General features: G+C 38.0%; 1 protein-coding gene across 2 annotated transcripts in view; it reads right to left on the bottom strand.

The window, feature by feature from the left end:
* Window positions 1–22,200, bottom strand: part of LOC115209737 (coiled-coil domain-containing protein 60-like) — a 65,841-nt gene extending 43,641 nt beyond the window's left edge. The window contains exons 1-3 of one of the 2 annotated variants that reach the window (XM_036501604.1): window positions 22,140–22,200; window positions 19,369–19,559; window positions 7,044–7,338 (exon numbers count right to left, since the gene is read on the bottom strand). In XM_036501604.1, the coding sequence (XP_036357497.1) occupies window positions 7,044–7,325 (282 nt within the window). In that variant the 5' untranslated portion in view covers window positions 7,326–7,338; window positions 19,369–19,559; window positions 22,140–22,200. Of the gene's footprint in view, window positions 1–7,043; window positions 7,339–19,368; window positions 19,560–20,579; window positions 21,303–22,139 lie in introns of those variants that run through there. The other variant, XM_029778242.2, reaches the window with a different exon arrangement.
* Window positions 22,201–22,428: the final 228 nt, after the last annotated feature.

Here is a 22,428-nt window from a genome sequence, read left to right as displayed (position 1 = left end):
GTTTGGTGAAAGATTTTAATACTGAACTTTTGAAAACAAGACATTTGTATTATAGAGCCAGAGGCTATTTCAGGTGGGTTGCTATCAAAAGGGTTATAATGAGACATGTTAGCACTATTTTGTTGTGGCAGCATAGCACAATCATGTTAAGCCTATTTTATCCAATTACTGCTGGCTGCAGAAGGATACATGTGATAATTTCTGCCCAGTGGTGAAGCACACCAGTTCTGAAAGGCAAAAAGTCAGTTGCCAATAGAATGTTGAGATGTAAACATCAGTTGTTGATTGCTCATCCGGATGACAAGACACATTGCTGATTTAACGCCAATTAGAAAACATCATCTTTTACTGCTATGGAAACTGCTACCTCACATCATAACTAAACTACGCAACTCATTGGATATTTTGCATCAATCACATCTTGCAGCTCTCAAGTATCAAATCTAAATACTTTGGATGTCACACATTACACCCTGTTTCACTTGAATGCTTAATTACTTCTACAACCACATGGGTGATCAAGGAATAAATTGCTACTTTTATTAATGAGAGAATATTGCCTTCTGATATTTCTCTTTACATTCACAGAAAACACATTTGTAAATTACTGGAAGCCTTCTCCCACGCACACAATTTATAGACTTCCTAAAGTGGTGACCCGACATTGGAATATTTCTATTCTTTTCTTTTATTCTTTTACTTGTTTCAGTCATTTGACTGCGGCCATGCTGGAGCACCGCCTTTAATCGAGCAACTCGACCCCGGGACTTATTCTTTTGTAAGCCCAGTACTTATTCTATCGGTCTCTTTCGCCGAACCGCTAAGTAACGGGGACATAAACACACCAGCATCGGTTGTCAAGCAATGCTAGGAGGACAAACACAGACACAAACACACACACGCATATATATATACATATATACGACGGGCTTCTTTCAGTTTCCATCTACCAAATCCACTCACAAGGCTTTGGTCGGCCCGAGGCTATAGTAGAAGACACTTGCCCAAGGTGCCACGCAGTGGGACTGAACCCGGAACCATGTGGTTGGTAAACAAGCTACCTACCACACAGCCGGAAATATTCCCTAAAAAACAAACAGGAAAGGAAAAATTTTAACATAAATTCTTAGTGTTCGATTTGTGAAGATACTTACTTGATTTTCAATATGGATTCCAGCTCTTTTTTATTTCCTTCTTCAAGCGTAACCAGCTGGTGTTTCACACACACGTACTGGTGCCATAAGCACATGTCCTATCTCACTTTGGCCTGAATTTTACCACTTACCACCATTGATAAAAAAAAATGTCTTTATCCTGTTTCATTTGGAATTTGTTTTACACAAATCGGGATGGAAAATAAAACCCATCGCTGAGGATCAATATTCTTTTTATTGCCATGCTGGTGATTTCTTTTCACTGAGGACTGTTTTGACCAATTCGGCACGTAAAATACACCAATCCGACCGTACGACAGGCACCCATGCCAACCCCCTTTGCTTGCGAAGACATGTTGGGGCGAGCGAAATCGAAATCGAATTGAACCAGCCAGGATCCCTGGTCTGGTGGTACATAAAAAGCACTATCCGACTCGTGGCCAATGCCAGCCCCGCCTCAACTGGCTTCCGTGCCGGTGGCACATAAAATACACCAATCCGACCGTGGCCATTGCCAGCCTCGCCTGGCACCTGTGCAGGTGGCACGTAAAAAGCACCCACTACACTCACGGAGTGGTTGGCGTTAGGAAGGGCATCCAGCTGTAGAAACATTGCCAGATCAGACTGGAGCCTGGTGTAGCCTTCTGGCTTCCCAGATCCCCGGTCGAACCATCCAACCCATGCTAGCATGGAGAACAGACGTTAAACGATGATGATGATGATGATGATGTACAGGCTATACTTCTCAGTCACTATGAATCACTCTTCATTGCCAGTGTTTAGCAGCAACATTTGAGTTTGGTTCACACAGATGGAGTCTTATTTTGTAACAAGTAATATTACCTCTGAGCAGCAACAGCTACATATTGAATGCCAATCCTTCTTTTCTGGCGAGTCATCTGAAAGACATTATTACTGACCCAATGATAAAGACTAAAGTCCTTTGTAGAACATCTCTTTCAGCCAAGAAGCATTTCCACACTTTGGTGCATGATGAGCATTTGGGCAACAAGATGCCGACCCAACTCCTTTGTAGAATAAGAGAACTCACCAAGGGTTCTTCAGAAGACAGCTCCATGTTTAACCCTTTAGTGTTCGCATTATTCTGCCAAAATTAATCCTTTTTTATCCACATTGCCTTGAACTAATCAGGCATTATCTTGGTGCTATGAGATTTTTAAAACAACATTGTAGGGCTGGTGTGAGAGACCAGATCTGGCCAGTTTGAACATAAAACAGGCAGAATACTTTTGGCTGGATATGTCCGGTTTAAATGCTAAAGGGTTAAACAGCTCTTCTTCTTCCATTTGCCTTCAAATGTACAGGGGATTCTTGCCCCTATGATGGAGGTTAGTACAGTCAATCAGCTGGCTTCTTCAGCTGATAAGATACTGGAATACACTGAGATAGAGTTGCTGATGACAGAATTGCTGCTGTTTCTTCTTCTCTTGTTACAGTAGCAGCTACTACTTAAGAGTCTAATTCTGCAACTTTACAGGCCATCCTGGATTTAACCAAAGAAGTGAAGAGATTATGTGCTACTCAAAATTCTTATCAACGTTGACAAAGATCAATCGGTTGTTTGTCGTCCCCTAGGTGACATTCTCCTGCCTTTTCATCAACCTTAAGTTGGTATCACCAATATTTTGTTGAAGTTACTTGTAGATGCATAAAACCTGGTGTTTATATGTGTGTCAGGGAAACTCCACTGTGGGATACTGAGCACAACAGCTGCTCCCAGTGCACATAACCATAACTGTGCGTTTTTTGGAGAGGACCTCTCATCACAAACTTTTCCTTGTGGATTCAGGTGCTGCCTGCAGTATTTGGCTGGTAAAATTCATTAAGGATAAACCTTCTCTTTCTGCAATTACCCTGCAAGCAGTGACCTATTCACCTATTCAAACATTTAATCAAATCTTGCTTTCTTTGGATTTGGATTTACAGCATGATTTTAAATGGGTTTTCATCATAGCTGACCTTACCCAATTTTAGGTGCGGTTTTTCTCCACCATTACTCACTTTTAGTGGATGTTTGTAAGCAGCATCCTTTGGATAGCTCTACGAAGCTTTTTATTCCAGTTGTCGAGTTTCTTTTGGTGAGTACTTTATACAATCTTTCACACCCTGGAGTTTTGGCCTCAGTAAAGCTCATAAAGGCTACATTCTTCTGGCCAATTTTATTCTTGGCAGGAATTCAAATACTCCATCAGTTAGCCAAACATTTTTTATCATAGCATCTGGAGACTTATATCAGTCACTTTTGGACTCTTTCCCAGAGTTCATCAACCTGAATTTTTTAGCAAGTAATCCTACTCACTCTACAAAACATTTCATTTCTACAACTGGTGCTCCTGTGTTTTCACATCCTCATCATCTGCCTCTGGAAAAACTAAAGGCAGCAAAGGCTGAGTGTGAATGCCTCAACTTGGAATTATCCACCCTTCAACAAGCACATGGGCCTCATCCCTGTACATGGTCCCTAAGGGCTCTGGTGATTGGAGACCTACAGGAGATTTTAGACATCTCAATTCTTTGAAGGTTCCCGCTAAATACCCTATCTGTAATCTCCAGGATTTTGCTTCCTCTCTCCATGGATGTACAGTGTTTTCTAAGCTTGATCTTGTTTGAGCTTATCACCAGATTCCTGTTAACCAAGTGGACATTCCCAAAACTGCAATAACAACTCTATTCAACTCTTTCAAATTCTTGTCTTTGCCATTTGGCCTTTGCCATTCTGCCAGCACATTTCAACAGTTCATTGAGAAAGGCATTCGTGGACTGGACTTCATCTATGCTACATCAATGATCTCTTAATTGCCAGTTCTTCTACTAAAGAACATATTCAACATTTAAAGCTGCTCTTCCAACGTCTTCAGAACTTTCAGGTACAGATTAAGCTTCTTACTTTTTCCCTGCTTTCCAAGCTGGAAACCAAGACAAACTCAACAACTGGATTTTATATTGCAGTTCACCAACAATATTCAATACATCTCCGGTGCTCAAAACACTGCTGCAGATGCTTTGTCCTATCTGCCAATCAATTCATTGGTATCCACTCTAAGGATAGACCTGAATGTTTTGTCCTCAGATCAACCTCCTCTGGACTTACTGGACACATTTTCTCCTGAATTTATAACATGCAAATTCAAGTCTCTGCCTCCACTAAATTCTGACAGGCAGATTTTGTGTGACGTCTCAAACATCTCGATGGATTTGCCTCATCCTTTCGTTCCAGGAACCCATCATCAAGCTGTATTTGAAACTTTACACAATCTTTCACACTCTGGAGTTTTGGCCTCAGTAAAGCTTATAAAGGCTAGATTCTTCTGGCCAAATATGAAACAAGACATTACTGCATAGACTCGATCTTGCCCCCCCCCCCCCATTGCCAGAAGTCAAAGCCACACAAGCACATTCGTGCCCTTCTCAGAACTTTTAGTACTCCAGATGCATGTTTTCACTACATACATATCAATCTCATGGGACCCTGGTCTGTCAGTCAGGGATTTACATACATCTTGACTTGTACTGACTACTTCTTCTGATGGCCTGAAGTGATTCCATTAAGTGACATTATTGCTGAATCTGTAGTGCGAGCCCTGGTGTCAGGATGGATATTGCGCTATGACGTTCCTACCACCATTACCATGGACAGGGTCAGCTATTTGAATCCCATCTCTTTGTGGAACTCTCCAAAGTCATTGGTGATTAACAAATTCATACAACCAGCTATCATCCAACATCTAACAGAATTGTAAAGCATTTCCTATGCCAGCTGAAAGCTGCATTTTATACTTACCCCGACACTCAGCACCAGAGCAAGTACTTCCCCATAGTACTCCTCGGCATCCAGACTTTGGTTAAGAAAGACCTGGGATACTCCCCAGCTGAACTATTGTACAGTGCTCCTTAGTCAGGGGAGATGCTTGCCTCAGTCAACCTTGCCACTCAACATCCAGCACTTTATATTAACCACCTGCATGTGTATTTTCAAGAACTACCACCAATGAGTGCTCTACATCAAACAGTAAAATCTGTGGTCCTCAGAGACATTGCCTCATGGACCTACATTTTTGTACAAAATAATGCAGTGAGAAACCCTCTCACCCCACCTTATTCAGGAGCTTATCGCGTGCTGGCATACTCTGATAAACATTTTACCATTGATTTTAATGGTACTAAAGACAGTTTTTGTAGATAGACTTAAAGGGGCTTATACAGATGCTCACACCTCAGAGCCACACACACACCCTACCCACACTGTTCCACACACACCTTACCCACCTCCAAAACATATGTCATGACAACCCACAGTGGTTGTCATGTCCATTGGCCCAAGAAACAGTGTAAAACTATTTACATATCAATTGGCCCCTACTCTCTGGTATTCTATTGTATTTTTTCCCTGCTCAGTGCATTTAGGTTGTTTTCTTTTTCAGGTATTTGCATGTTCGTTAACTTTCCTTTGCCTTTGTCTAGTTTTGCATGTCACTTGTTACCTTTTAATTTTTCAGGACTTTTTCTATCTATGTATATATTTTTGTGAACGTTCCATATATTATTTGTAAAAGATTTTTCCACATTCAAACACACATACTTTTTACAATTTTGAACATTATTTTTATTTTGTTGGTCTTGAGAGGAATATTTTGCGTTACAGTTGTTATTTTGCACTGATTTTCAATCTGCTAGCACTATGTTGCTGTGGCAGCATAGCACAATCGTGCTAGGCCCATTTTATCCAATTACTGCTGGCTGCAGAAGGATACATGTAGCAACTTCCACCCAGTGGTGAAGCACGTCAGTTTTGAAAGACAAAAAGTCAGTTGCTGATTGCTCATCCAGATGACAAGACACATTGCTGATTTAATGCCAATAAGAAAACATCATTTTCCATTGCTATGGGATTGCTACCTCACTTCACAACTAAACTATGCAACTCATTCGATATTTTGCACCAGTTACATCTTGCAGCTCTCAATTACCGAATCTAAATACCTCAAACGTTATGGAGAAATTAACTTATGTCACACATTACACCCTGTTTTACTTGAATGCTTAATTACCCTGTGACGTGTTTTCTATTATCACATGTGTGATCAAGGAATCGATTGTTATTTTTATTAATGAAAGAATATTGCCTTTTAATATTTGTCTTTACATTCATACATTACTGGAAGTCTTCTTACACACAATCCATATACTTCCCAAAAGGTTAATGCCATGAAAATTGGGCTAAACACTAATCCACCATAACACTATCATAATCATCATCATTGATTTAATGTCCACTTTTCCATGTTTGCATGGGTCCAGTGATAATGGGTGATAAAAATGGAAATTTTAAATCAAATAAATATAATAAATCAAATTCTGAATCAGAAGCAGCTCTAATAATGTAAACATTACCGATGTCACATATTTAATGTTTGGGTTTTGGTTATGTGCTTATTGACAGCAGGATTTAACCAGGGAGAAGTCCTTTGAAGACAGTTGCTTCTAATGCAAAATTGAATTTTGTTTCACTTGTGCAACATTTTTGCACATCAGCAGATAAATTTGACACTATCTGCATAGACACCTCAGACCAGCAATTCAAATTCACTTCAAGGTGACTTGGAGATATGATGCTGACATGCTGAAATAACAGTGAAATATCAATATCCACTGTTCTTGATCAACAACAGGACAATTCATTTCATTTGGTTAGGGATATATTTTTAACATTTGACATCTTAAAGGGACTTTTACCTAGACAAATCCCGCAGCCAATAAGCACATAAAGAAAACATGTGTTAAGTATGCAACTTCAGTAATATAATAATTTTAATATTAAAAAGGCTAAAAACATCTCTATTCATTGCAAGAATATTAGTTCATACATGCCTCTTGAAGTTGTCCAACAGCATGAAGAATAAGAGTTTCCTCATCAAGATATATTGGTTCACCAATTTCCTTATATGGCAAATGTACTGGGCAATAAAAGCCTTGACTGGAAAGTTGTTGTTGCCGTCGAGTGTAATTAGCTTTGCGAATTTCATCACGAGTTGGAATTGTTGCATTATATATAGTAGAACTTCGAGCTTGTATTTTAACACCTTTGTGATTAGCAGTTGGTATAGGTATGCATTTCACATAGTTTCGAGGATCACCGCTTGCAACAGGCATTGTACTTGTTTATCTGCAAAATATGAAAAACATTGTCAACATTAACATTTTAGTGTATCTTTTTTCTTTTCTATTCCAGTCTGTCATGAAATAGACAGATTTCCCATGCAATATATTAGTTTCAAATTTTTGGCACAAGGCCAGTAATTTTAAATGTTGAGTAAATAAATCGATTGCATTGACCCCGAACTTTAACTGGAATTTATTTTATCAACCCCAAAAGAATGAAAGCAAAGTCAATCTCAGCATTATTTGAACTCATGACATTAAAATGGACAAAATGCTAAGCATTTTATCTGGCATGCTAACAATTCAACCATCTTAATCATTCATCACTTCTTATAAAACCCACTGTTTCTACTTTTGCTATGTCTTCTGCCTCCACAGGTACACCTCACTAATAGTATACAGTAATTATTTTTCCCCATACCACTCAACAAACATTTGCACCACGTTTATACTGGTGCAGTTGTTTCTCTTACACAGTTTTGTTGCCTTTTTAATGCTCAACTGTGTTCTCAACTCATTTATGTTCTTTTTCTTTTGCAAATTCACATTACACAATTCAAATAAATCCTACCATGCTTCTCGTCAGTCTCAGCAGAACTACAACAGTCAATATCCATCTCTAACAACCCAGCAGCATTACTCTCATAATTAACATGCTTAGAAGGAAAGTATGCCTCTTGTTAGCAAGGGACAACTGCCAATCAGGTAATAAAAATGTTTAGATAATTTTACAGCTGTGTGTTCCTAAAGAATAACCTTCTATGAATGACTAACCCAGCTAGTCACAAGCGACATAGAAGAAGAATAGGACTGTGGCTATAGGCTAAGGCTATCACAACTGAACAAGTTTAGAAGAAGTAAAAGAAAGCAGTTAGTAAGGAGGAATATCAATAACAAAAACACCTGGTGTATCTACCAGGAGAGAAGCTGATAGTAGGGGAAACGCTAAATGCTGAATTGTGAGGATGCCAGGTGTAGAGTGTTCTGAATGACAAAGAAATGTTATTTGGAAATAAGGGTTTTTTAAAATAAAACTTACATACTTGTCCAGAAAGACAGGATGAAAAAAAGAGAGGTATAAAGGTTTTTGAAAGGTTTGACTGAGGAGTATGTATGAGATAGTAAGAGATTATCTGAAGGTATAATAAACAAAGGGGTAATGAATTCAAGGAAAACAGCAATCCCACCAAGAATAACAACAGAGATGTAGAAGGCTTTGTAGGTGATGTGCTAGTTTCTGGGGCTTGTAACACTCACTTCCAACATCTTCCAACAAGAATTTCTCCAACACATATTCTGGTAACTGAATTTATACTATGGATATAGTTATGCTCCTCAAAACATTTGCGTCTGTACATTAATAATCTACTTGCTGTTACTTCTAAATACCCACTCCTATGTAGATGACACCATTCATCACTCTTTCTTAACCTTCCATACATAGATGTTATGTATACACAACTAGACATTTCATTTCAGATTTGCACCATTTCAATGAACCGCAAAAGCATTCACTAAACCAACTTCTCCTTCTTACTTCTAAACCTCAGATTAAATACTTTCTTCAACCCAAAACCACAACTCTCTAATATCTATCCCTGTACGTTTTTTTGTTTTTTTCCTCTACAAGTATCAACTTATAGAAATCGACTGTCCTCCTCAACCTGGGAGGACCTACAAAGTTCATAAGCAATTTTTCCTTAACTCTTAAGGAAAAAATTAATACAGAGTTGCAAACAAAGCATCCAGCAAAGCAAACAACACTCAACACATTTTTCATTCAATGACATTGTTTATGTTTTCATTCATGTATTTGAATATGTATGTATTTTAATAAAGACATGTTTAAGCAATTGGCAAATTTTGTTCCTTCAGTTAATAAGTCCCTCGTTTAATAAATCCCAAATAAGTGGTCCCAAGATGGATTTATAAAGCAGGGAGCTCTGTATGACAAAAGTTAGTTTGGCACCTTGTTTGGTAGGAATTTTGTTCATTAGTTCTAAATAAGTTTGTTGTCTGCTAGAAACTTTGTTACCTATTTCTTTACTACCCACAAGGGGCTAAACATAGAGGGGACAAACAAGGACAGACATAGGTATTAAGTCGATTACATCGACCCCAGTGCGTAACTGGTACTTAATTTATCGACCCCGAAAGGATGAAAGGCAAAGTCGACCTCGGCGGAATTTGAACTCAGAATGTAACGGCAGACGAAATACCTATTTATTTACTACCCTCAAGGAGGATTAACAAGGACAGACAAACGGATTAAGTAGATTATATCAACCCCAGTGCGTAACTGGTACTAATTTAATCGAGCCCGAAACCACTAAGCATTTCGCCCGGCGTGCTAACGTTTCTGCCAGTTCACCACCTTGTTACCATTTATATTTCATCTTGAACACCAATTGCAATATTGAATGTTGCTTACCGTATTATCTATTTAGTAATTTAGGTCACATAATTAGATGATTATCTATGTCTTCACTTGAATATGCTTGAAAAATATAGCTTGCTATTTTCTTTTTGGTAATCTCGTGTATTTACCAACTATCAACACTTAATCCTGTTCACAATACTATTCTATGTACATAAAGAATGACAGCAGTCTCTTGAAATAAAGAATGATTGTCCTTCAGGTTAAAATTTGTGACCAAGTTCATTAGTGCAGGATCCACAAATCTGGTTTCAGACAGTGATTGTGGTCTCGGGGAAGAACAGACATTTCATGCTGCTTCATAAGCTCATGTTTATCGTTGTGATGTTCAACTCATGACGCATCAAAGTACTGGGTTTCATCATAGATGATGTGTCTCCACTTGCATCAGCTATTTGCCAATAATTCCTACTTATTCTTTTATTCTTTTACTTGTTTCAGTCATTTGACTGTGGCTATGCTGGAGCACTGCCTCAAAGGGATTTTTAGTTGAACAAATCAGCCCCAGGACTTCTTTTTAAAGCCTAGTACTTATTCTATTGGTCTCTTTTGCCAAACCACTAAGTTATGGGGATATAAGCACACTAACACCAGTTGTCAAGCAGTGATGGGGGGGGGCAGACACAACGACATACACACATATATATATATATACACGACAGGCTTCTTTCAGCTTCTGTCTACCAAATCCACTCACAAGGCTTTGGTCAGACTGAGACTACAGTAGAAGACACTTGCCCAAGGTGCTACACAGTGGGACTGAACCCGGTACTAAGTGGTTGGGAAGAAAGTTTCTTAGCACACAGCCACGCCTGTGCCTACTTGTGTACATTAATAATACAATTTTTCAAATTTACTTTCAAATGTCATTAAAAATGTTTCCTTTCCCCTCCTCAGATGTACTTTTCCTTATTCAACCCTTTCGTGACCAACCCGGCTGAAACCAGCTCTGGCTCTGAGTAGAAATGTCTTGTTTTCATAAGTTCTGAATTAAAATCTTCCACTAAGCCTTAGTCACAATTTATGTTCCTAAAACTAGCTGAATGATAACTAAGTTATTTTACTAAATTATTTGTTATATTTAAAGTAATTGAAAGAAACACAGAAAATCTCAAAATAAATACAGTAACGATCAAGTGGAACGAAAATGTAGGAGATAGAAAATTTCTTGAGCTCACTAATATCTCTTTCTTTCTTGTCATTGGATACACATGCTTTTCCTCAGACATTCTTGATAGTACATTTCTGGATTATAGAGGTATCATTAGTGTTGCCGACTTAAATTCAGAATTTTATGCTAAATTTCAGTAGAAAAAATATTAAAAAATGCTAAAAAAATGTTAAAGACTAATTATATCAAAAAGCTTAATTTTTATTCACATTTTTATTTACTTTCCTTAATTATATTCAGCATTGAGAAATAATTTCTTGAATTTCACTGATTTGATCATGGTCAGCTGCAGTTCCTAGGTTTTGACTTCTGTATACATTCAAGGTCCCAATCTTGTTAATTATGTGTTTTGGAATATTGAAGTTTTTGCAACGTTTACCATATCTTCTCAGGCCATAATTTTAAAGACAGTATTGATCTAAGCATAGGATTTGTTTTTCAATTTTTATTTGCTTACACCCATACTACTGAACAACCGTTCAACTTCTGCATTTGAGTTTGGCAATGCCAATAGATTAATGGCAAAATTTGCAACATCTGTAAAAGAATTTCCTCCAGTAGCATCTTTATATTCCAAGACTTCCAACCAGAATGCCTCAGTATTTGTCCATTTAACTAAAGGAATAATATTAAACTGAATTTCAGTTGAAGCAATTTTTTCTTCATTTAAATGCATTGCATCTAAGACAGGTAAAATTGGCTCTTTGAAATGCTGCAAAATATTCTTTACTGAAAAACATTTGATATTCCTCAGTATAAATCCTTAAAAAATGTTTTAGCCCGAAGGCCGCGGCCATGCTGGGGCACCACCGCTGGATACCCAGTATATTAATATTTCCTGGCAAACGGTGCTTAAGCTCTTTATAAAGGCAGAGTAAAAATTGTGCTCTTTTGCGAATATTATTTTCTTCAGTGGCTGTCACAGTCTTGAAAAGACATAAAAGGAGAAATAAATATATACATACACATACAAATACACACACACACACACATATTTCATGCATTAGGTAGGGTGTATTCCTGCAGTGGTTCGTATTGTCCTTGCATAATAAATGTACACATATACATAAATACATGATGTGTCTATAGTTGAGGGCCTGAAATCATGGTTCCCATTAGAGGGTGAAAGTTTATATTAAGTTATGATACCAGTTGGTACTAAATTAGTAAATGCATTAAATCTCCAGGCAGTTACCAAGATACTGTATTAGCTTCCATTATTTCTTCCGTTATTTTATAGTTAACAAGTTGCTGAATCCCTATTGATAACGGGGAGGGGGTTGTGGTCCTTCACGTAATCTAATTGGTCAGCTAATTTTTTTGAAAGGCCATGATGCTGCTATGGTTGGTTAGTGGTTAACAGATAACATAAACAAACTATATAAAAAAATTATATATATGCACGAAAACATAGAAACAAATAATTCATAGTTAACAATGGGTAGGCAGGAGAGTAAAAACTGATGCTGAGACTGGATTCGATTAGATTAAATCAAATTAAGAATTATAGAAGTAAAAAGTTGATGAGCATACAGGTTAGTGAGTATAATATAATAGGTTAGAGTGATATGACTAAGGGGATGTGGTTTTACTAGATTGTTTATGAGAAATGAGGTATTACAAAGGTATAAAACCGTACATGATAAATGTGAAATATGTATCCGTCTAATTAGGGGGATTAAATGTGCATTTACTAAATATAGACTTAATATAATGTCTAACAGCTGATGAATACTACCGCTGGATTGCCTCCATTTTCTTCTTGACATATAAATTAAAACCACTTATTACCCTTGCCTAATTATTATACTCAGTAGTGTAATTGCCAAGCAATATCCAGCACTTGTGTATTAATTGGGTATTCTACCAGCAGTATATTGGATAGATCTGGCAGTGTTTCTACAGCTGGATGCCCTTCCTAACACCAAGCACTCTGTGATTGTAGTGGGTGCTTTTTACGTGCCACCGGCACAGGAGCAAGAGGAGGCTGGCAACAGCCACGATCAGTTGGTACTCTTTATGTGCCACCAGCATGGGTACTACAGCTGCAATTTCCATTTGATTTTAATTTTGATGTTGATGTACTTGACTCAATAGGTTATTATGTTTTTTAAAGCCATATTATATCTTAAAAGATAAATACATTTTTCTATCTATTTTTTTACCTTAAAAATTAATATTTAACATAATAAATGGGTTGTATGACATAATCCTAATGTTTTAAGTTTCTAATTTAGATAATAGAGTTTTTTATAAGAAAAATTATTATTCTATTTATTTCTTAAAAAATATTGTTTAACTCTATTTGATTATTTATTTAACTATTATCATTAACCTTAAGATTGACTATAATTATAATTTTAATTCGAATTTATAATTGAATTTAAACTTAATTGTAATTCGAATTGAATTATAGCCATGAAACGTACGTAGTGTTTTTACTTATATTATATTTAACTTTATACTTTTTGGTTAGTAGAAAAAAACATTTTTTTTACATTTTTTTAAATTTAAAAATTTTTTAAAAATATAAAAATATAATAATTTATAAATATAAATACAAAAATTTCAGCCCCCTCCTATTTATCATAGTCCTCCAGGCAATAACGGAGGAATTCAAGACAGGATGCCCCTGGGAGCTCCTCTATGCTGATGACCTTGCTCTAATTGCTGAGTCACTATAAGAACTAGAGGAGAAGTTTCAGGTATGGAAACAAGGATTAGAATCAAAGGGACTTAGAGTCAACATAGCTAAAACCAAAGTCCTAATAAGTAGGAAGGCAGGCAAACCACAAATCCCTTCAAGTAGATGGCCCTGCTCAATCTGTAGTAGAGGTGTAGGTAGAAACTCTATAAGATGCACCAAGTGTAAGCTATGGACACATAAGAGGTGCAGTAATATCAAAGGAAGGCTAACTGGGAAGATAGCTTTTGTATGTGGCAGATGCTCGGGAGCGATAAACACTGAAAATGCGCAGAGAACAACTTCCGCCACATTCCAGGGAGAAAAACTAGAGGTAGTCGATAGCTTCCTTTACCTAGGTGACCAAGTCAGTAGCGGGGTAGGGTGCTCTGAAAGTGTAGCTGCTAGAATAAGAATAGCTTGGGCAAAGTTCAGAGAGCTCTTACCCCTGTTGGTGACAAAGGGCCTCTCGCTCAGAGTAAAAGGTAAACTGTATGACACATGTGTACGAACAGCCATGCTACATGGCAGTGAAACATGGGCTGTGACTGCTGAGGACATGCGTAAGCTCACAAGGAATGAAGCCAGTATGATCCGATGAATGTGTAATGTCAGTGTGCATACTTGACAAAGTGTAAGTACCTTGAGAAAAAAGTTGGACCTAAGAAGCATCAGATGTGGTGTGCAAGAGAGACGACTGTGCTGGTAAGGTCATGTAGCGAGAATGGATGAGGATAGCTGTGTGAAAAAGTACCACACCCTAGCGGTTGAGGGAACCTGTGGAAGAGGAAGACCTGAGATGAAGTGGTGAAACACAACCTTCGAACTTTAGGCCTCACCAAGGAAATGACTAGTGACCAAGACCTTTGGAAATATGCTGTGCTTGAGAAGACCCGACAAGCCAAATGAGACCATAACCTCGTGGCTTGTGCCAGGGGCGTAACCAGCCCACTTGTGCATACTTTTTCTTTCTTTGGACACTAAACTCTGCTTGCGAAGACCTGTTGAGGCAAGTGAAATCGAAATCAAAATCAAAGTGAAATTCGATGACGGGCACGAGCACCATACGAGCGTGATCGTTGACAGACGGCTAACCAGCTTCTGTGCCAGTGACACATAAAAGGCACCATTCGAGTGTGATCGTTGCCAGCTTCGCCTTACTAGCACTTGTGCCCCGTGCTAGTAGGGTACTAAGAGCACCGTCCGAGCGTGATCGTCGCCAGAGCAGCTAACTGACTTCCATGCCGGTGGCATGTAGGAGGCACCATTCAAGCAGGATCGTTACCAGCAGCGCTTTACTGGCACCTGTGCCATTGGCATGTGTAAAAAAAATTTAAGCAAGGTCGTTGCCAGTACCGTCAGACTGGCCCCCGTGCCGGCGGCACGTAAAAGCACCCACTACACTCTCGGAGTGGTTGGCATCCAGCTGTAGAAACTCCAGATCAAGACTGGAGCCTGGTGCAGCCATCTGGTTCGCCAGTCCTCAATCAAATCGTCCAACCCATGCTAGCATGGAAAGCGGACATTAAACGACGATGAAGATGACGATGATGATATATATATCAGTAATAGGCAGGATGTGTGTGTGTGTACGTGAATGTAATTTATGCACATCCACAAACTGGCATGCATGTCACTCCAGTTTTAGGAGGACATTGGTTACAACCATGGCTGTGCTTTTGTCAACTTATTTTTCCCAAGGCACCCGTGGATAGCAGTAAAAATCAATTTTCAACCATAACTTTTACTATTTTTGTGTGTGTGTGTGGGAAAGAGTAACAGTGTACATTTTTTAAATTCATTTTTCTTTGCATCTTTTTTAAATGAGTGAGTGATTGGCTGAGAGAGAGAGGTGTGTGTTGTCAGAAAGAAAGAGAGAAAGTGTGTGTTACTGTGTGTGGGAGACAGAGAGAGAGAGAGAGAGAGATAGCATAAATTTTATTTATTTACTTTTTCTCGCATTTTTTTTAGTGTGTGTTTGACTCAGAGAGAGAGAAAGAGAGACGTTACGCTATCACTCACTCACTCTCTCTCTCTCTCTCAGTCAAAAAAAGATGCAAGGAAAAATAAATTTTAAAAATGTACGCTATCACTCTCTCTCACTGTCTCCCTCACACAAACACACACATCAACACACACCTTCTCTCCTCTCTCTCTCACACATACACTTTCTATCTCACACCCTATCATCAACATACACACATGTCCCTGTCATTTTCTCTCTCTTTCACTTTATGCTGACATCAAACAAAATATACATTTCCAGTTCAAAAAAACAAATAAAAATTTTTTATTACCGAACATTGTACCTTAACAGCTGATGGATCATTGACAACTCTGTGACTCAAAACAAAGGATAGCCCTTGCTGAAACTTACCTCCTGCCATAAAATCTTCAATGAGATAATGATACCAGAAATAAATCACTGCTTTAATCCCCACCCCTCAAAAAAAAATCCTACCATCCAATGAGTGGAACACCTCAAACAGCATGTTTTCACTCAAAACAAATGGAATAAAGAGTACACATATCAAAACAACAATAACACCAAGTGTGTGTGTGTGTGTGTGTGTGTACAGACTTACAATATATTGTTAAGAAACTTTTACACAATCATTCAATAAAACTCAAATAGGATAAAGAGTACACACTTTATCTGCCTAAACAGTGCAATGGGACCTGCTTGGTGGTCAAGTCCCTGATGCCCCACTTTATTGAGGCCACCATTGTTACAGAGTGCGGGAGGTGGGGATGTTTTCATTTCAAGGATGCACCTTTATCCATCGAGGTCAGACATGCCATTTAACTTCCACAGATCGCAGTTCCAGGTGAGGCCATGCTTCACCATGCCCATCAACAAATCCCAAGGCCAAACACTATCAGTAGCAAGCATCCATTTGGGGAAGCCGTGCTTTTCACATGGGCAACTTTATGTGGCCTGCTCCCATGTGAGGAGTAGAAATGTTCTTTTTGTGTATGCTCCTCAGAGCAGAACACGCAATGTTGTCTATAGCGGAGTTTTATAGGCGTAGAAAGAAGAACAGGTCGTCATTGCAGCCTATGTGGTTATAAACAGGCGATTCAGAAGCAATGGCTAGACATATTCTCAAACCATGGCAACATGGCTCATGGACTCTTCCTCTTCTTTATTGCTGACTTCTCCGACAACAATGCTTATTCGGCCGATATCAGCGCTTGGCCAAGTTGTTCATAGAGTTAGGCTAGAAGGACCAGGCCCTTTATTTTTTTGTTACAGCTGATGGTAAGTTTTCCTAAGTTACTCCAATCCAGATCTCCAATGCAAACCTTCGAGGCAACCTTCTCCAATGCAGCCTTCACCAATAGTACTCCTAGGAGGGGTTAGGACTAGATCAGGACTAGTCGCTGCCTTTTAGAGGCTCCCAAGCCCCCTTTTGCTAGTTTAGCTTAAGCTTAGGTTGAGGCTTAGTTGTGATCTGAATATAACCTCTTCTGACACAGGATTGGAAGCCTTTTGGTCATTCTATTTTCCTTGCCAGAAGGGTTCCCAACCCATGGGCCAAGGAGGGTTAGATGATGGGGGGGGGGGTCGAAAGGGCCAGCATGTGCAGCCTGATCACCTCTGCTAGTCAAACTTCCAACCCATGCATTCCTGTTGTGACACTGATTCTGCAAAACTGGGTTGGGTGTGAAAACGAACTTTAAAGTATAAATATAGAATTTTTGAATCAGCAATGTTGTGTTCAGTTAAGTCCTATTTGGAGTGAAAAATCAATAAACTGATTCTTTATAGAGTTTTCCATTTAATCAGGATAAAAGAAAAATTCATAAACTGATTCCTTATAGGATTTCCCACTAAAATTAGCTGCACCCCATTTTCAACCATAACTTTTACCAGTTTTGATGTATTTTGTTCAAACTTGATACTGGCGTTACTTAGGACTCATGAGATCTTTGAATGCTTTAAGTTCTCCAAAAGTGAAAAAATAAAAAATTGATGAGTGGAAAAATCGATAAACCAATTTCTTATGGGATTTCCCAATCAAATTGTCTGCAACCCATTTTAAGCCAAATGTTTACCAATATCAACGGATTTCACTCAAATTTTACGTCAGTATAACTTAGTTTGGTTTGAAACAAAGTGCTTGATTAGCTTAAGAATCCTAACTTAATCCCAGACAACCTCAGGCTATACTGCTAGTATATATATATATATATACACACACAGTCACACACACACACACACATATATATATATATAATTTAGATTCAGATGAATACGGTGCTTAAGTTGAGGCACCAGGATTTAGTATGGTATTATCCATACAATTTAAAATAAGGTGATTATAATCAAAATAAGCAACAAGGATATTCAGAGGTAATGCAGTACAATCGTTTCATGCGACTCCATTTAATTGAACAATGCATACATCAATTTAAAATGTAGAGCAATCTTCAGTTGCACAAAAAACATAGAATTTAATTAAATTTGAAGGACACATGAGTATAATTGTATCCAAAATCTCCAAGAGGATAGACAAAGAACATGTTTTTACCAACAACATCACAGTTGGAACTGAAACTTTTTCAAAAAAAAGACACTGCTTTTCACTGATTATTTCTGTTATTTAAATAACAGAAATGTTGATAAAACATGTTCTTTGTCTATCTCCTTATCCTCTTGGAGTATGTATGATGATGATATATATATATATAATATATATATATATATATATACAGTGTATGTATGTGTGTGTGTATATTTACTCTTTTACTTGTTTCAGTCATTTGACTGTGGCCATGCTGAAGCACCGCCTTTAATCAAGCAACTCTTTTGTAAGCCCAGTACTTATTCTATCGGTCTCTTTTGCCGAACCGCTAAGTAACGGGGACATAAACACACCAGCATCGGTTGTCAAGCAATGCTAGGGGGACACACAGAGACACACACACGCATATATAAAAATATATATATATATATATATAATATATATATATATATATATATATATATACATATATACGACGGGCTTCTTTCAGTTTCCGTCTACCAAATCCACTCACAAGGCTTTGGTCGGCCCGAGGCTATAGTAGAAGACACTTGCCCAAGGTGTCACGCAGTGGGACTGAACCTGGAACCATGTGCTTGGTAAACAAGCTAGGCTGCCCCCTTGTTATCGAGTATGGCCATTGCACGAAGCTTAACTGTTACTGGTGCTGTGATCGAATGTGACTTTTTAGCCCAGCTAAAGATCTACAATGTCTTGTACAGAATAGGCAACTTTACCGGCCAACAGCCGGCTGTAGTTGTAACTGGGCTTCATGTACCTTTGCATGTCGTTTGAGTCCTCCTGCCGAATCACACTCTCTTCCACATGCCCGACAGATATGATTAGTATGGTGTGTTACACCACCACCAGTGGCCAGGTTGTCATTCATCTGTCTCGTTTTATGACTACGAAGATGGCTCTTCGGTCCAGCTTTACTGAGGCAGTATATATAGACACATACACTGTATATTTATTTAAAAATTAAGTGAAAACAAACAAAACTAACGAAATTATAGAGATTACAACGTACCATTAATAAAAGGCGAGAACCTGGTCTCATTAGTAATATCAAAAAGATAAAGTTATTTCGAAAAATGTATTTGAATAACGATGTTTTCAAACCATGTAAACACAATTTCTTCAATTACTTCATTTCACTACATATTATTCTAAAAATAGTTCTAGAGAATTGTATTAAAAGATGTGGATCTCACCTTCCGATGTTAATCAATATGCATTCGGTCCTCAGAATTTCATTTTGGTTCTTTTTTATTCAGCGAAGACTACAGCAAGGTACTCACACCATAAACCTTAATTGCCAATATCATTCAAACGTGACTATTTTCATCGCTTGTCTGTGAGAGAAATGTTTTTCCTTTCTTTATCTGCAAAGTAGACGTTTTAACTGATGTGTATATTAAAGGGTGGAAAAATAGAAGGAAGGATACAGGACAATTATAACTTCTTTACTCGTGAATTTACTTGCAAAAGTCGAATAGGAACAGTTTCAGCAATCTAAAGTTGTTGTTTTTTTTTTTCTGTCACTACAAGTTTCTACATGTTAAAAGTCATGTCAAAGGAAAGAAGAAATTAAGAGTAACATTGCTCGACAATGTGAAAAAATTAAATCTTCCGAAGATATTAAATTAGATTTAACTAGCAGTATCGCCCGGCGTTGCTCGGGTTTGTAAGGGAAATAACTATATAAGCATTTTTAGAGAGTTATAGCCAAAAAAATGCATTAACAATGAAAAAAAAATTATGGTAATTTTTTTTTAAATCGTTGACTCATCGTAGACATTTTTTAGAGAGTTACTTCCCTTATATAATAGCGAAAAAATGCATTAAAATGGAAAAAATTATTGTAATTTTTTTTTTAAATCGTAGACTCATCGTAGACGCGCGCTAATACCCAGAAGGGCTCGATATGAATCACGACTATAAGATACCCGGTTTTGGTTACACTGCACCGCAAAATGTGGGAGCAGTTAGGAATCTAAATCGTAGGAGACAGACAGCACACAACCTCTCTTTTATATATAAAGATGTAACTTTCAAACTTCGTTTTTACGACTGGAGGGAATGGATATTAAATGAAATGGTCTAAATTTTCATATCTGACGAGTTTACTAAGTGACTATCATCAGTAATCATAATTTCGCATCCTATATTACGTTTTTAAAAATAACAACGAATAAATTACAAAAGTATGCATCTTAATTGTGAAGCAAATTTTCGATAGATTTAATATCTGTTTTGTAACAAAGAGGCTAATTTCATTTTTTACTTGAATCAAAACACTACATCGTGAGAGCTGGTCAAAAGAGATGGCCTTACCTTGTCTTGTCTCAACTCTCTTGTGTGTCAATTCTTTAAAAACCTGTTACAATTGCAAGTTACCTAGAAAATCTCAGAGTTTAGTTACCAAAAAGAATCCAAAGCAGGATAGTGGATTTTAAAGTTGCCTTTCCCCGTTTTTGGTTCCTCCATCCTGCTGTCAACATTTACCATTGTGCGTCTCACTGATCCAAACGGCAGAATTCAACTGATTTCTGGGCAGTTTTACAAAAGTATTTCGAGTGCATGACTTGAATCACCTTTTCTGTTTTAATTGATTCCACTGATTTACATTAATTAGCCACTGAGACAGAGCAAACTTGGATCTCAAGACAGCGGCAACTGTAATGAGTTACGTTTCAAGGTTACTTACTTATCAAAGTGACTTAATCAAAGTGATTCTCCAACTGACAAAAGACAGATTACTCCAAAGAATATTAGTCAAATTTTATTAACTCTTTGTTAATGATAAGACAGTCAGTTTACATCCGTATCGTTCTATTTGTTTCGTGATTACATTCCTTTCTACTAGAGGCACAAGGCCTGAAATTTTGGTAGGAGGGGGGGGGGCTAGTCGATTACATCGCCATTATATTGGACAAATATTAAATGTGGAAGTTTGCTCCCTCACCTCCACATTAATCACTAGTTTAAACGAAGTAGATTGCAAAATAACAGGGATTTTCATTTACCTATTGTCGACTTGCGTATACTGTTTATGAGGAACAACTGCGATTTGGACAGGGTGCTCATGTCGTCAAGTGAAGAACCCTGGCCATTGCCATCTTCGAACGCAAAGATATGTGACTGGTGACGCTTATAACGTTGAGCTAGTTCTTTATCGATTCTGAAAGGATGAAAGACGAAGCTGATCACAGTATGAATTGAACTCGGTGCGCAGAGAGCTACAATGAATACTGCAGAACATTCTGTCTGAATGTTTCATTTCTTCGAGGGGGTGGAAGGAGGCGCGCGCTTACCAAAATAACGTTATTACGTATCGATATATTGCAGAACAATATCGATATATTGCGAGCTGGCAGAAACGTTAGCACGCCGGGCGAAATGCTTAGCGGTATTTCGTCTGCCGTTACGTTGTGAGTTCAAATTCCGCCGAGGTCGAATTTGGCTTTCATCTTTTCGGAATCGATAAATTAAGTACCAGTTACGCACTGTGGTCGATGTAATCGACTTAATACCTATGTCTGTCCTTGTTTGTCCTCTCTGTATTTAGCCCCTTGTGGGTAATAAAGAAATAGGTATTTTGTCTGCCGCTACGTTCTGAGTTCAAATTCCGCCGAGGTAGACTTTGCCTTTCATCCTTTCGGGGTCGATAAATTAAGTACCAGTTATGCACTGGGGTCGATATAATCGACTTAATCTGTTTGTCTGTCCTTGTTTGTCTTCTCTGTGTTTAGCCCTTTGTGGGTAGTAAAGAAATAGATATATTGCAGAACAACATGATAAACGGTTTGAATTGAGCATGAAGAAGCTCACAAAATCAGGACTCAAAGTAAACGAAGTCAAATGCGAGAGCAGACAACCAAACCTCAAATTCGTTGACTACCAAGCCAGCAAAGAAGGGGTATATTTAGATAAAGCTATAGTCGAAATATATAGCCGCCAAAGATGTGTCAAGATTACGTACTATTCTGGGGATGATACAATAGCCGGGTTGGTTTGTTTCTGATTCACTTGCGCTGTACTCATCACTGTCTGCTGTGCGAAGACAGAACCTAGACCTGGGATGATAAGCAGCAACAAAGCTTTGATGTAGTGAAAATCAGTTCCCCAGTTTTTGCGTATCGAAAGAAACTATCGCAAGAACAGATCCGTGTTGCTACTTTATAAATTTTTTTTCATCAACACAAGACAAACCAAATAGAAATATACCGTTTGCGATTGTTAACTTTGATAGAGGGAACAAAAAAAACAAT

This window comes from Octopus sinensis, linkage group LG3, assembly GCF_006345805.1.
Source record: "Octopus sinensis linkage group LG3, ASM634580v1, whole genome shotgun sequence".
NCBI lineage: Eukaryota > Metazoa > Mollusca > Cephalopoda > Octopoda > Octopodidae > Octopus > Octopus sinensis.
Note: the sequence above shows the minus strand (reverse complement) of the source record. Positions and strands in the feature narration are given on the sequence as shown.